The sequence below is a fragment of the Alligator mississippiensis genome, chromosome 1 (assembly GCF_030867095.1).
Source record: "Alligator mississippiensis isolate rAllMis1 chromosome 1, rAllMis1, whole genome shotgun sequence".
Lineage (NCBI taxonomy): Eukaryota > Metazoa > Chordata > Crocodylia > Alligatoridae > Alligator > Alligator mississippiensis.
The window spans coordinates 390065723-390080859 of NC_081824.1; the positions used below are offsets into that span (position 1 = coordinate 390065723).

Consider the following 15137-nt stretch of genomic DNA (forward strand, 5'->3'; position numbering starts at 1 on the left):
GCTCATTCTAACATAGTGGTTAGAGTCAAGGCACAGCTCACTAGACTCAAAGTATCTCTTGAAAAATGCCAGCTCTTAGTTTTTCTGACTACAGAAAAATAATGGTGCAATTGTTTTGTTGCAAAGAACCCAGAAGACCACAACAGGTCAGAATGCTTAGGATTCCTAAATTAAAACTCTCTGTTTATCCCGAAAATGATATTTACACTCTAAACAGTGCTAACATTGTACGACAGTCCAAAACACCCTTGAAAACATCTCAAGACACCCTAGGGTGCCATGGCACCTGGTTGGGAATAACTGATCTAGCATACGTGCTTCTGGATTAGAAGCTAGAACATACAGAGCTAGCATAGGGTGTCAGCACAATGCAACCTTGCATAGTAGAGACATAACCTAAATTTCAGAACCAATTGATCCTGTAGTGAGGCTACTAACATATGCTCAGCTAAAGCATCTTCCAGGCCATTCTATCCAGCCCGCGAGGCCCCTCCAAAAAACAATTATTATTGACTTGTGGCTGCCCGACTAAAAGCCAGCAGGAGATGTAGGCTTTCATAGGCTGTGCACCACTGAACTGGACAGGCTCTGTGCCTCCACCTCTGTGGGGCTCCTGCCACTACAGCTGGGAACCCCTTGTGGAGGCACTGAGCATGACAGCGCACAACTGGACATATGGTGAGTGAGGAAGGGAGCTCCCGCCTGCAGTGCCAGGAACCCCACATGCTGGCACAGAGCCCTCCCAGCCCAATGGTAGACATGTGTATGGGAATGTGTGGGGTTAGTGAGAAGGTGTGCGGGAGATCGTGGGGGGGGTGACAGGGTGTGTGGGTGGGTATGGAGCTTGTGGGGGGGGGGGGGGGGGCGCTCCCGAACCTGCATCACACACAGGCTCCATCACCAGCAGCAGCAGCAGACGCTCAGGGCGCTCATGGACCACAGCAGGTAAAACGCCCCAGCAGCACGTGACTCCAGCTGAGTTCCAGGAGCTGCATGTGGCAGCATGGAGCTGGCCTGGCTCACTGGTGTGTGCTTTCGGACCACACCAGGCTAGGTCTGTGCCACCACGTGGTGCTCCTGGCACTGCAGGCATGAACTGCATGCCCTGGGGCCAGGCCAGGCCAGTTCTATGCCTCCATGTAGGGCTTCCTGCACTCCAATGGGGACCCTCACGTGGAAGCAGAGCCAGCCCAGCAGTGCACACTCTTAGCTGCAGTACCATGAGCCCCACATGGTGGCATGGAGCCTACCCAGCTCAATAGCATACAGACTGGGAGCTGCGAGAAGTTGCTAGCAATCAGGCTGGGCAGGCTCTATGCCACCACGTGGCTTTGCACTGGAGTGCTGGAAGCCCCACACAGAAGAATAGAGCTGGCCTGGCTTGGCCTATTGGCACACAGCTCCTGCCTTCGGTGCTGGAAGCCCCATGTGCTGGCATGAAGCTCACCGAGTCTGGTGTGAAGACACACACCAGCAGGCTGGGCTGGCTCGGCACCTTCATGTACAGCCCCAGGGACACAGCCGGAGCCGAGTGCTGCTGGGGGGCTCTGCCTGCCACAGGTCATGTTTGCCCCAAGGGCCTACTCCCACTGCTGCCAGTGGGGGTTGTGCACCATGGGGGAGGGGGGTTGTGGCAGGGGGGCCTACACACCCACCCACAAACCCCACCCCCACACCTGCTCACAAACCCCTACACCAACCCACACACACTACCACACCCAGACCCCCCCAGAAACCCCACATACCCCCCCACTACCACACCCAAGACTACCACACAAGCCCCATATCCACCCACACTCCCACAGCCCCCCCCACACACCCCACAAACCCCCCTCAACTACTCTCCGCAAACCCCACACCCCTTCATAAACCCCCACAAACCCTACACACATCCCCCACACCCACCCCACAACATACCTCCTACCCGCTTCACCCACAAACCTCACCCTCCACAACCCCTCTCCAGACCCTCCTCAAACCCCACACCCACCCACTGTCATACTCCAGACCCCCCACAAACCCCCCACACTGAGACCCCTGACAAACCCCACACTCACTCACACATACCCCCACACCCACCAACAGACACCCCTACATTCACCCAAAAACCCCACACCCCCCTAAACCTCACACCCACAATACCAACCCCCCACAAACCTGACACCCCTTCACAACCCCCCCCCCACAAATCCGACACACATACCCACCCACCCCTCCAACCACACCCCACACACAATATACAAGAGTAAGACTTTGTTTTGAGCTATTATGCAATTACTTCTATATACACTATGCAAATGCAAGTAAATCAGGACAAAAAAAAATTTTTGAAATAAAATTAAAATAGGTCATAGTAGATGTTTTATTTTTAATATATGACTTGGTTTTTTTTCTGGTTCCAAGATGGCAATCCCCTCCACCCAAAAGGAGCACTTCTGGGTGTTGTCACAACCCAAGGGTGTGATTTTTGTTTTGTGTGTGCTTTGGCGCCACTGAATTATTTTCCCGCCAATTTGTAGCTTTCTTTGCAGTGTGCATTTCTTCTTTGCAGTTAAGAAATGCTCGTTGCAAAGAGTTCCCACCATTTGTATTCTAATTCGAGCCCCATTATTGGCTTGCGTTAAATTATTCATACATGGTGGCTAGTGATTGGCTTGCTAGCCGTATAAAAAGCTTGAGTGGTTTCCGCCCAAGTTGGAGGACTCCATGAACACCAGGAGGAGGGACCTTCACGCTGTATGAAGATCTCTAAGCGCTGTGGAGCCTATCGGACCCAGCGCATTTCAAGCGGGCAACAGAGGTCTGATCAGCCTCTAGCCTCTCCCTGTCGCCGTTCGCAATCCTCGACATATCCCTCTCCCTGGGCGCAAAAGGATCCACGGAGCCTCAACAACTCTGTGGGAGAGACCCGAGCTTGTCGTAGTCCTCAAACAAGGATTTAATCAGAGCTGTGCCTGGGAAACTGTCCAGCCTACACCGCGACCATCTTTGGTGTAAGTAAACAATCTTGAATCAACCACTAAGCGTCCGTGACTAATTCTAGCGTGCCGCCTGTTTTCTCTGACTCAGCATGCCCGGGCTGCTGGCCACAGCCCGCGCGGCGCAAAAAAGGCCCAGATCGCTCCCGGCCTGCACATGGCAACGAGGATGGGATCAGGAGAGAACACGCTAGAGCTAGAATTAGTTAAGAAACTGCCCTTGGTGTGATAACAAACGCCAAGTGAAAAGTTTTGAGGAACTTGAGGCGCATATCGCTTACCACCAGGCGGGCGGAATGGGTGAGAGATTTGTCAGCGGACGCCTTTCGCTGAAGGGAGAAGAGGGAGCCCCGAGAGAGAGAGAAGTGTATTTGCTCCCTGCGGCGTTCGGGTGTATAATGAGTAACGAGCGGGTCCTGTTCAGGCCCCTCGATACTGTGTCCCTCGCCAGAATCAACCCGGCGGGCGCAGTGAACCCGACCCTCACCCGGGAGTGTGCCCGATGCCTACAATATGCTTGGGAGAGTGAAGAGCCGGTGCCGATCGGCCGGTTCCCTCCCCTCATGGCGTCTAGATTAAGGGGTCGCGAGCTTCCATCCGAGCTCCGCGAAGATCTGGAGACGGAGGAACGCGCTGCAGATGAGAGGGTGGCCCCACGGTACGACAAGAGGGGAGAATTAAGTGCAACTTTCCGTACAATTGCTGATTTAATGAATAAGAATTTAAGTTTGAAGGCCCAGCTGCATATGGCTGTTCAGGCGGTCAAAGAAGCGGCTGAGAGAAGGGAACCTGAAACGTCAGCCCAAGATGGCGCCGAGCAAGAGGGAGACCGCGTGGAAGAACCAGAAAAGAAGGGTGGAGCTTCGGAGGAACCCGCGAGATTTCGGTCAGCGACTCCGCCCATCGACGCAGCGTCGTCTCCAGCAACCCCGCCTAGCGACGCAGCGACGCCTCTGCCGACCATGCCTTCCTGCCGACGAAAGAGAGAGTCAAGCGGAGGAGTGCATCCGCCCCTCCTGCCTGAAGCAGTAACAGCAACAGTGACTCCCGCAGCGGCAGTTCAGCCTACAACAACGACTAATCGAATTGTTACTGCCTACTATGCTCGCACCAGAACTGAACTACAGGATTTATACAGAGAATCAAGAATCCAACCTGAAGAGACTCTAGCTGTATGGTTGGGACGTTTAGTCGTGGAATTTGGATCCAACCTGCTGAACCAGGAAGAAGCAAGCTTCTTAGTCAGACAAGCTTCATGGAGTAGAGGACATGTCACTGACATCGACATGATAGCGATCAATGTTCACTGGCCTATTCCACTGCCAGCGCTTGTTGCAGGACTGATCGGTCAAAAAGCCCACGTATGGCATGAAGGACGGCCAGAACATACCGGCGCAGAACTCATGTTAGCAATCATCGGAGTCTCGTACTGTGCCTGGAACCCCAGAGCATGTGCGCTGGGACTGACATCACTCCAGCGAATAAAACCATGGCCTCATTGTCATCTACGAGATCCTGGAACCGTTCCAGTAACCATTCACAGCTTAGATAGTTGTCTTGAGGTTTATGGGCGAAAGAACATCGTCGTCCTCCGGATTCTGCTTAACTCAATGGTGAACCAACCTGTGTGTAATCTCCTTCGTCAATTGTCACGACTGCATATCCTGATGGAGCCAAGATTATCTATTGATCGGGACTGTCGACACCCGACCGAGATTCAAGGCACAAGACACCGTGAATCCGATCTTCTATCATTGCCACAGAGAACACCAGAAGAGCGATACACGTTTGGATTTCTCCTACAGCGTTCTGGACTGAATAAGCGGCAACTTCGGATTTTAGGGGACGCAGGTCAATGGCAGCTGGCCTATGAGTTAGGTTTCCGTTATCTAGAAGAGCTAGACGACGGCTCCTCGACAATTTCTTCTAGTTGAGTGTACAAAAGAGGGTAGTTTAGGATGATGAATACTTGTATTATAGTAAAGTTCCATGGAAACTTTGTAAATATGTTGAGATGCGTTAACCCATTTTTTTTGAGAGTTTTTTGTTTACAGATCCGGAATTCAGAGTGCGTGGTGAAGAAAAGCCCTGAGAAGGATGGCATCATCGGAAGAAGTGAGGGCCTGATGTACGACTTCGCCATGACGCCCACTGAAGCCCTAATCGTGCAGTTTTTGTTTTGAATCTGATTATGTGTATTTGTGTTGAATATTGTGCAACTCAATCCCAGGAGAGCGAATTTTATGTTGGGGAATTTTATGTTTGTTTGTTTGTCTGTTCGTTTGACGACTCGTGATAAGCTCTGGATCACTCGAATGACAAGCGTGTAGCATAATTCAGTTGTGCCTTCAGCAAGGGGGGATGTCACAACCCAAGGGTGTGATTTTTGTTTTGTGTGCGCTTTGGCGCCACTGAATTATTTTCCCGCCAATTTGTAGCTTTCTTTGCAGTGTGCATTTCTTCTTTGCAGTTAAGAAATGCTCGTTGCAAAGAGTTCCCACCATTTGTATTCTAATTCGAGCCCCATTATTGGCTTGCGTTAAATTATTCATACATGGCGGCTAGTGATTGGCTTGCTAGCCGTATAAAAAGCTTGAGTGGTTTCCGCCCAAGTTGGAGGACTCCACAAACACCAGGAGGAGGGACCTTCACGCTGTGTGAAGATCTCTAAGCGCTGCGGAGCCTATCGGACTCAGCGCATTTCAAGCAGGCAACAGAGGTCTGATCAGCCTCTAGCCTCTCCCCGTCGCCGTTCACAATCCTCGACGTATCCCTTTCCCTGCGCGCAAAAGGATCCATGGAGCCTCAACAACTCCGTGGGAGAGACCCAAGCTTGTCGTAGTCCTCAAACGAGGATTTAATCGGAGCTGTGCCTGGGAAACTGTCCAGCTTACACCGCGACCATCTTCGGTGTAAGTAAACAATCTTGAATCAACCACTAAGTGTTCGTGACTAATTCTAGCGTGCCGCCTGTTTTCTCCGACCCAGCATGCCCGGGCTGCTGGCCACAGCCCGCGCGGTGCAAAAAAGGGCCTGGATTGCTCCCGGCCTGCACAGGTGCAAGGAGAGGGACATCGAGGAGCAAAGGTCAGGGGTTGGGGTAGAACTTTGGGTCCCAAGATGGTGATCAGGGAGGCAGGGCACCTGTCAAGGGACAGGACTACTCTTGCAGCCGTCAGCAGTTCATCGAAAGTCATTAAGCAGCCCTCCTCCTGAAATTATTGCCTACTCCTAATGGGTACCCACTTGATGGGCACCCTGGTCCACTTCAGAAGTGGCACAAAAGCCAGCAGCTAGGTTACAGATGTACAGGGGGAGGGGAAGGACAGTAAGTCTGGAAGAAAGCAAGGGTGCAGATATGAGTTGGTTGAGGATTCTTGACTAGGACATTAAACTTGGTGGCTCAGTCTAGGTATTGTAAGAAACAAAATTTCTTTAAAGGTTGGGGCTTCCCTTAGAATGTTCAGTTACTGAAGTCAAGATGAGCTCTTTGAAGTAACTAGACTAGCCATCAATCCTGTGGCACTATCAAGATTCATTCAGTGCTGTTTGAAGAGATGTATTTGAATATTGAAGGCCAGGATTCATTGCAATGACTTCAGTTCATCTAACTTAAAGTCGTACTGAATTGATTTTTGTAATCATTGAAAAATTTCATTCCACTGACAATAGTCACCGTGAATTAACCAAGTCAAGCAGCTGATAATTCTGACCTGCACATAGGCCAAGTGTTAATTTTTTTCCCCAGAAAAGTCCAGCCTTTCCAGGTAAATCTGTAAGTATAAATATAAATTGACCAAGATGCTTATGTTTTTTGAAGAAAGCATCCAGCACTAAAGAGCTCATAACAAGAAGACTATAAAAATACTCAGTAGTTTTCACTAGTTTTTGATACTATCAACCTGCTCTTTGGGGGTAAAGTGAAGGGTGGTGTGTCCAGAAGTCCCTGGGCAAATCAAAGTTGCTTTCATTCATGACCAAACATCTATAAGAAATGATGTAATATGTCCAATGTTTTTTATGCAGCCTTTCTTTTAAAGGGATTTCCAATGTATCTGTTATCCTTTGGAGAAAGTTTTAAATGGCTTTCAAGTTCTCTGTACTGAAAGACACAGAAGGATTACCAGGTTTATCCTCAGATGAGAAATAGTTAGAGTTAAAGGATCAGAAAACTGATTCTCTTTATCCTACTTCTTAACTCAAGTCTTTGTGAAATGCTTCCTGAGAATCAGGCTGTAGGTTTGGTTGTAATATTCTTGCAGACCACCTGGCAGGAAAAAAAAAACAACTTTATTCTGAAGAGGAGAACCTTGCTGTACAAAAAAGCATTAGTAATGAGGCTGAAGATTAAAATTCTAGAAAGCCAGTACAGCTAGGATTGCACACCAAAAGTTTATGGTACATGTGGGGGGCTGGAGGGGAGGAGTAAATTCCATTACTCATGGTCTTCCAAAACTAATCCTTCTGAGAAGAAAAGCAGAACTTCCTAATACCCTTTTATCAAGATCTCTCTCTTAGACTTACTCAGGTGAGAAGCAATTCTAGAAAAGTAGTTGAAAGAGAAATATAAAGGAAAGGACTGAGCTTTTTTCAAAGAAGTTGCTGATCCCTGTAAAGTTGAAGGGAGCCAAGTCAGAAATAGGTGCCAAGAAAGTTGGGTTCTGCAAAATCTTTATCATTAATACTAAAGCTTCAGTATCAAGAGTAAATTTTAAGCAATTGAGCAAAGACATATATCAAACATCAGAAATCCAGAATGCAGTATTCACTACCAAAGTTAACTGCCCCAATGATAGAGGATCTGCTACTATATCAATCACTATGGAGTGGGGACGGTCACCAAAGACAATTTTCTCACAGTATGATACTAGAGTTTCTGAAATCAAAGTAGAAAGGTATGACAGAGGTAGAAGCAGAGACTCAGACTGACCACTGTGCAGTTAGTAATGCAGGAGAATAGTCTGTGGTCAGCTCTGGCAAACAGAGCTGGCATTACATCAGAAGACAGTCTTAACCAATGCCAGGGATAATAAGCAGCAGATACAGAGTCTTAGAGCAGTACTCTTTTCTACCATGGTTGGCCAGAGCAACTGACTATCCCTATGTGATCTATGCCATAGACTCATTAGGCTTTGATTACATACTTAACTGGGTAATCCTAAGTAGCAACAAGAGACAATAGTGATGTAAGGTTGTACAGAACAATGCTGTTTGGTTTTGGTGACAAGAATGAATCAAAAGGCAAACAGGGATTTTCCATCCTCAAATAAGGTCCAAAAAACATGAAACATGCATGTGCAACCCCTGACACTGCTGACAAAACAAATACAACTTTACACACGTTCACTTAGGATGGATCCATGTGGACACAAACTTAAAGAGAAGATATTATTACCTGCAGGCAGTTACAGACAAGTTACTGCCTGTCCCAAGAGTAAGGCAGATTTTTGTGGGTTTTTTTAAGAGATAAAAACAAGGTTCTTCGAGACTGACGAGCTAGCTGCTAAGGTTTTTTTCCCCCCTTGTTTTAAAATGACTATAGTGACATATGCTTCACTTACAAAACTAAAATTTATAATTTGAGACTAGGTGCAGTAGAACAGATGCTCATAACAAGCTCAACAGCATTAAGAGGAACTGAATAAGCTATGTTGTTCTTAAAATTATATTTCATAACCAAGAAAGAGGAAATCCCTTTCCCCTTCTCTCTCTAAACTCCAAATGTCACATTAAATTCTCAGCCACAACAGGTTATCACAATATCTTCTGGAGTCCATGAACGCTGAATGTCACTGGTTGCCTTTGCAGAGGAATGTCTACATTAGGGGTCAGCAACCTAGTCTATGGAGCTGGGGGTGCTTCGGAAGCATCCCATCAGTGGGAGCAAGGGAGGCTGCACACCTGACAACAGGGAGAAGCAGAAGTGGTAGAAGTGGCAAGGTCTTAACACCAGCCTGTCCTGGACCCAAGCTGGGTCATTCCAGCCCACAGCCTGAAAAAGTTGCTGATCGCCGGTCGATGCAGCAATGAGACCCTTGCAGTTTTTGGCAACAAGAGGTTGAAACAACACTTGACTTTCTCAATTACACTGCAGATGGTTGCTTTGTGATTGGTTTAAAAGTGTCAGGATGATTTCAACACAGTCATCAAAACTTGCATTTCCCAGTTTTCAGAACCATGCACATAAATTTAAAAAAACCTGCTGGTTTATTTCAGTGAAAGTCACTGTGCAGCCTTCATGTTTCACTTTAAATAGAAGTGCCTTAATAGAGAGCTCTAGTCTTCAGGTGTTCCCTGCTCTTTCTTGACGAGACTGACCTTCTCCTGAACTTCTACTTAATTCCCTGCAGCGTCTTGTGCCTCATATTACAGGTTATTTTCAATTTACTGTATCTGAATTTACCCAAATGTGGGTGACTATTTATCTAGCCAGACAGACAAGTGCAATACCCCTACTATTAACAGTTTATACATTCACATACTAGTTCCTTTCTCTTCCTGGGGAAACAGAAAGAAATAACAAACTTCGGAATGGTTTACAAAGGAGGTAAAACAATATAATTGCCTTAACACTCGAATCATTTCATATTCTTTTGCAACACAGGAAAAAGAAATATTCAGAATAAAAGATAACTGATCCTCAAAAAGAGATCACACTCCAGACATCTGTAATGTAATAGGTAACACTGATGGAAACAAGGTAAAATGGGACTTGAAAGGGGATTTAAACATAGGAAAAGGTGCATAGGACAGGGGTCTTGTGTACACACTCTGGGAATTCATACAATGCAGATAAGTCTACATGGAGATAGTATAAATGATCAGGAAAGAACTTGAGAAGTAGATCTAACTAGGAACACCATCAACATGAAACTCAGTACAGAACACTAACTAGGAGTATATGTGACACAGGCCTTGAATCTAGTAACACGGTTACATTTGATGTGTTATCTGATGTTGAATCAGAGAAAAGATTCAGAAAAGGCTATCCTGTAGTAAGCACATAAAGAAAACTTTAGCAACTGCATTTTGCGTGGACTGAACTATAGCCAACGTGATGTAACATGATGTAGCTGTAACAACGTAGATGCAACATACCAGGTCCATGGTGAGGTTATACAACACAACTCTGAAGCCTATTCTTGTGCAGGATGCTACACCCTTTACTTAACCACTGATGAAGTTAACTATACTATGCAGAGGAAGAGGGAGCTTATAAAAACATGTTTGAATAACATACCCCAAGAATATAAAGAATATTTACTCCTGAAACATTCTTCCATCACTAGACTGGAACATTTGGACTTGTACCCCATAGCAAAAGATGCCAGAGAAGTCCTGTTCCTTGATTCATCTCACCTTCCAAAAGGTTACAAAGGTAGGCAAGGTTCTTTTGGTAGATGTGATATCTTTTATTAGACCAAATGAGTAGTTGGAAAAAAGTTTTTTGCAAGCTTTCAGGTGCAATCACCTTTCTTCAGGCACAAGAAGTCTCTGTTGTTCTGAGACTCCAAGGAATGAGAGAAGCTGTGAGGTCACACCTCTCGCAAGACAATCACCTTAAATTATTTGGTATTGTTGGGGTGATCCTGTAGCTGGGATGGTCCAGAAATTATGCGACCAACTGCATGGCTGGATTCAAGTTAGATAAGCTTTCAAATGCAAGCTGGCTCATACCTGAAGTGCTTCACATTCAAAACCTTGCCTAAATATATCCCAAACCATGCAGTTAGTCCAATAAAAGGTATCATCTGCAAAAATCCTTGCCTCTGAAATTATCTGGCATTCATTCTCACCATCTAGCCCAGTTATAATTTAAATTGCATTGTGTATATTGGATATGGGCAATAAAACACAAACTACCCTGATTCAACTGGAATCAATGGAAAAGCAAAATAGATTTAATCTCTGGGACTATTACCTAACAACAGGCAGAGACTGCCATCATGTGGAAAAGGGGAACAGAGCCATACAAGTTAAAACTTACACAATTTATACCTTTTTATGATCTCAATACAGTTATCGAAACTAACATTTCCCAGTTTTCAGAATCATTCACCTGAAGCTGATGCTGAATTGTTTCAGAACTATTACTGACATTATCGGCAATTGGCCTTTTTTTGGCTGGTGTCCCCGATAAATGCTGTGTGCACGCATGAGGCCAGGAACACAGCCCAGCAGCTTGCAAAGAAGACTCCTGCGGGTAAGTCAGGGGGGGGGGGGAAGGGGAGGAGGAGTGGGAAAGAGGAATGGGGGTGGGGGGCAGATTGAGGCCCCTCCAGTGAGGGAGGGAGTGGGGCTGGGGCAGGTGTTGCCTAGCCAGGGCGGGATGCAGAACGGAGCTGAAGGCAGCTCATCTGAGGGGGTGCAGGGTGGGTGGAGCAGCTCCTGTCACTGTGCGCACCCCCCAAGAGGCATGGGGGGCACATGACCCCTGGATTTGTGCACAGGGTGAAGGTGGGCTGCTTGCTGTGGACTCGGGGGCTGCCGAGCTTCTTCCTGGAGTGGGGGATGGTCCAAGGTTGCGCTCAAAGTGAGCAGGGTGAGTCGGCAGTGCTGGGAGGAGGGACTATGGGGGTGGCTACAGCCAGCCCAAAATTCACTGTAGCCCCCCTGTAGCCACCCCTGCCAGCATCACCACCTCCCGCACCACCCCTGCCCATACTGAGTACAGCTCTGGCCCAGACCCTTGCTGGGAAGAGGCTGAAGCAGCCCCCAGCCTTAGCCCACAGTGAGCAGCCCACCCTCACCCCATGCACAAATCCAGGGGGCATATGCCACCCCCCAAGGGTGCATGCAGTGGCAGGAACCACCTCCCTCCCACCAGATGAGCTGCCCACAGCTCCGTCCCGTGTCTCGCCCTACCCCGGCTGGGAAGCACGTGCCCCTTCCCCAGGCTGCCAGGCTGCATATTGGCTATCAGATCAGTATTGGCCGTTATGGCTGGTTAATAATCAGCCATCGGTATCAGCTAAAAAATTCATTATCGGTATACCTGTAATTACTTTTATTTAAAAATGATAAATGTGGTGGTAAGTAGCAGATTGGTTCAACATACTATGCAACACTTTCAACTTCTGATTTTAGTACAAGTGAAAAAAGTGTAATTACTTCCACAATTATCTAGTTCCATTTGTCTTCACCAGTGGTGCTCAACCTCTTGGCCCCATGGACCAGATAAGTTGTGTGGGGCCTATCTGCGGGCTTGATTGGGCTGTGGGGCTTGACACTACTCCCCCTCCCCCCACTCATGCACCAGGATTGGGCCCTGAGGGTCTGGCAGCACCCCACTCAACCCCGGTGTGCTGGGGCCCAGTACTACCCACTGCGTGTCCCGGGATTGGGTCCGACACTGTCCACTTCTGGCTCTCTACACTGGGATTAGGCCCTGGGACCCAACATTGCCCCCACCCGGCCTTCCATGCTTGGATCAAGTACACAGGGCCAGGGGTTCCCCATGGGTCTAGAGAGATGGCATTAGGAAAGTGGTGGTGCTACCCCAACCACTAACTTTCCAGACACAGGAGTCATGGGGTTTATTTACAAGAAAGAGCGAGAGAGAGAGAGAGAGAGAGAAGTATTAAAAACTTCCTAATGAAAGTGATGTAGGTTTTTAACTGTTAACATTAACTCACTTTATTTTTATACTTAAACAAAACCATTGCTTTATAAGAATTTAAAAAGTTATGCTGCACTACTACGTCTTTTATATTCCACCTGATTTGGAGGTCACCTGTACCTTCTTTACAGGAGAGATGCTTTACTGTTTTCTTAAACAGGATAACTAAAGTATACCAACCTCCATCACACTCTTCAGCTGGACCTTATAATCACTTAATTCCTCTGTTAGACTATCCCTTTTCACTTGCAGTTCATTTAATTCTGTTCTTAATGGATGGACTACTTCATAGAACCGAACCTAGGAAGAACAAACAACTGTTATTTCTCAAAAAATATATAGGTATCTATAAATTTCCCTTGAGATTAAAGAAATATACAGCAGCTGAAAATATATTAAAATATTTTTTCTTTAACCTGAAAAATACTTTTACACACTTTAAAGACTATTTTGTCATGCATGCAGTACTTATGTTAGTGTTTTCTGTATACTGTACTCTAATGCACTACTTGCTGCCAATAGTCTCAGATAAATTTTTGCTCTTGATTTTTATTTGTCCCGTTTCTTGAACTCACATACTGGTTAGACACAATATGTTCAAGTACAAGACTGGCTTCTCTTACTCAATTTCATGTTGATTCAACCAACCATTAATTTAAAAATCAATATTATCCACACACAATCTGCAAAGAAATAGTTTTTTTCATCCTCCCAGAAGAAAGGTGAAACTACAATTCATAATGCTTTTCAGTAAATCACTGCTAAAAAAGCACTGCTGTGCAGATACAGAGGGGGAATATAAATGACAAAACCTTTCTGCTGAGAGCAAGAGAGCACAGACAGATGCAAACTGGGATAAGTATAACTGATATCCACTTGTAAACCATTGTAAATTATAATGTTCAGGAACAAGGTCAGCAGCTATCCCAGGATAGCTAATTACAATAGGTAGTTATTATGGTACTTTACTAGTAGGCAGTGGAAGGCGGCAAAGCACTACTCTGGGATACATACAAACAGATAAAACATACACTAGCATAACTTACACAAGTAGCATTTTATCCCTGACCCTTTCTCCACTAGACAAGGCAAAGTTGCACTGGTTTTTATTGCTTCCCTGCTCTCTCTCTTTTCTTTTAAAAAATTGGTATAATTTTGATTACAATGGGTACTGCATGTGCCCAGAGAGAAAGCAAGAGGATAATGATCAGTCACTAGAATGCTACTGAAACTTCAAAGCAAATTACTGACCCCCAAAACTTTGAGGTGAGAGTGAGAAACAAAAGGAGATTCAAAAATAGATAATTTCAATGGTCTCCATTATAAAGAATCTCCCTGTCAAATAATTCTCCCAATATTCTCTATCTTCTTCTAATTTATAATATAAAGATTAATTATACCGCAGAGTTTGTAGACTGATACACATCTGCTTCCATTTGCAAAAGGCTTTCCCAGTGTCTGCATTCTAAAATGTAGACACTGTATATGCCCATATACAATACCACTGGGAGATTAAACTTAGATCTATAGAATTCTCCTGGCATTTAAAAATTTTGATTTTCCTTTGTTTTTTGGAGTTAGGAAAAGTCAAAACAAAAACCCATAATATTTTCAAATTGTAGGTTAATTTGTGAATACAAAAAAACAAATTGCCTTAAAATTAAGTTACTTTCTGGAAAGATATAGCTGGAGTGTATTCTACATTTATTTTGTTTCACATACATGTAAAATATATAAATTAATGGGAAGTAAGAAGATGTTCCTAGGACTGCAGCCCAGACAAAGAAAACTGCATCTTTTTCTACTCACATCATAAAAATGCTGTATGACAAGTTCCAGGGGTGTAGGCTGTAGCCGTGTTGGTCTAAGGATGTAGGCAGACAAGGTTCTTTGGGTGAATCTGATATCTTTTATTAGACCAACTTAAATAGTTGGAAAAACAATTTTTAAGCAAGCTTTTGGGTTCAAAAACCCTTCGTTAGGCTAAGGAAGTTTCAGCAGTTGGTGTGTGCTCTTCCTGGATGGAATGAAAAGTACTACTGGTCCTACAAGTTCTACCTTCAGGTGTTTAACCCTACTGTATTCATACTTGTTTGCAAGCCAAGTGAAAACAATATTTTACAGGTGTAAATCAAGAGCAGTACAGCACACTAGGCATATCAAGGAACAGAAATCTCCAAAAATAAAGAAGAAGAGTATATTTTAGTAATTAAAACAGCATTTCCCAACTGGGCTGGAGCCACACTCCACCACCTGCTGCTGGTGTGGACACAAGACAGATGGGGAGCGTGGCTCCAGTCAGGCAGGGGCTGTGGCTCCAGCACAAAATGTCATCCGGCTGGCTGCGCACCACCCCTCCCCGTCAGCCTTCGGCTGGCCACGTGCCACCTCCCCGCACACATCCAGTGTGCCGTGGTACTTTTTTATTTAGGTAAGTGCGCCGTGGAGTGAAAAAGTTTGGAAAACACTGCACTAAAACAAGCAAATAATGCACAAATTTGTCATGTATACACAAGCGCTTTTCAGAATAGAAGTGTAAT

General features: G+C 45.7%; 1 protein-coding gene across 4 annotated transcripts in view; it reads right to left on the bottom strand.

The window, feature by feature from the left end:
- PIBF1 (progesterone immunomodulatory binding factor 1) overlaps positions 1-15137 on the bottom strand; it is a 190580-nt gene that overhangs the window by 165287 nt on the left and 10156 nt on the right. For all 4 annotated transcript variants that reach the window (XM_006278351.4, XM_059721480.1, XM_019488572.2 and 1 more), the window contains exon 5: positions 12778-12897. In XM_006278351.4, coding sequence (XP_006278413.1) covers positions 12778-12897 — 120 coding nt within the window. The remainder of the gene's footprint in view (positions 1-12777; positions 12898-15137) is intronic.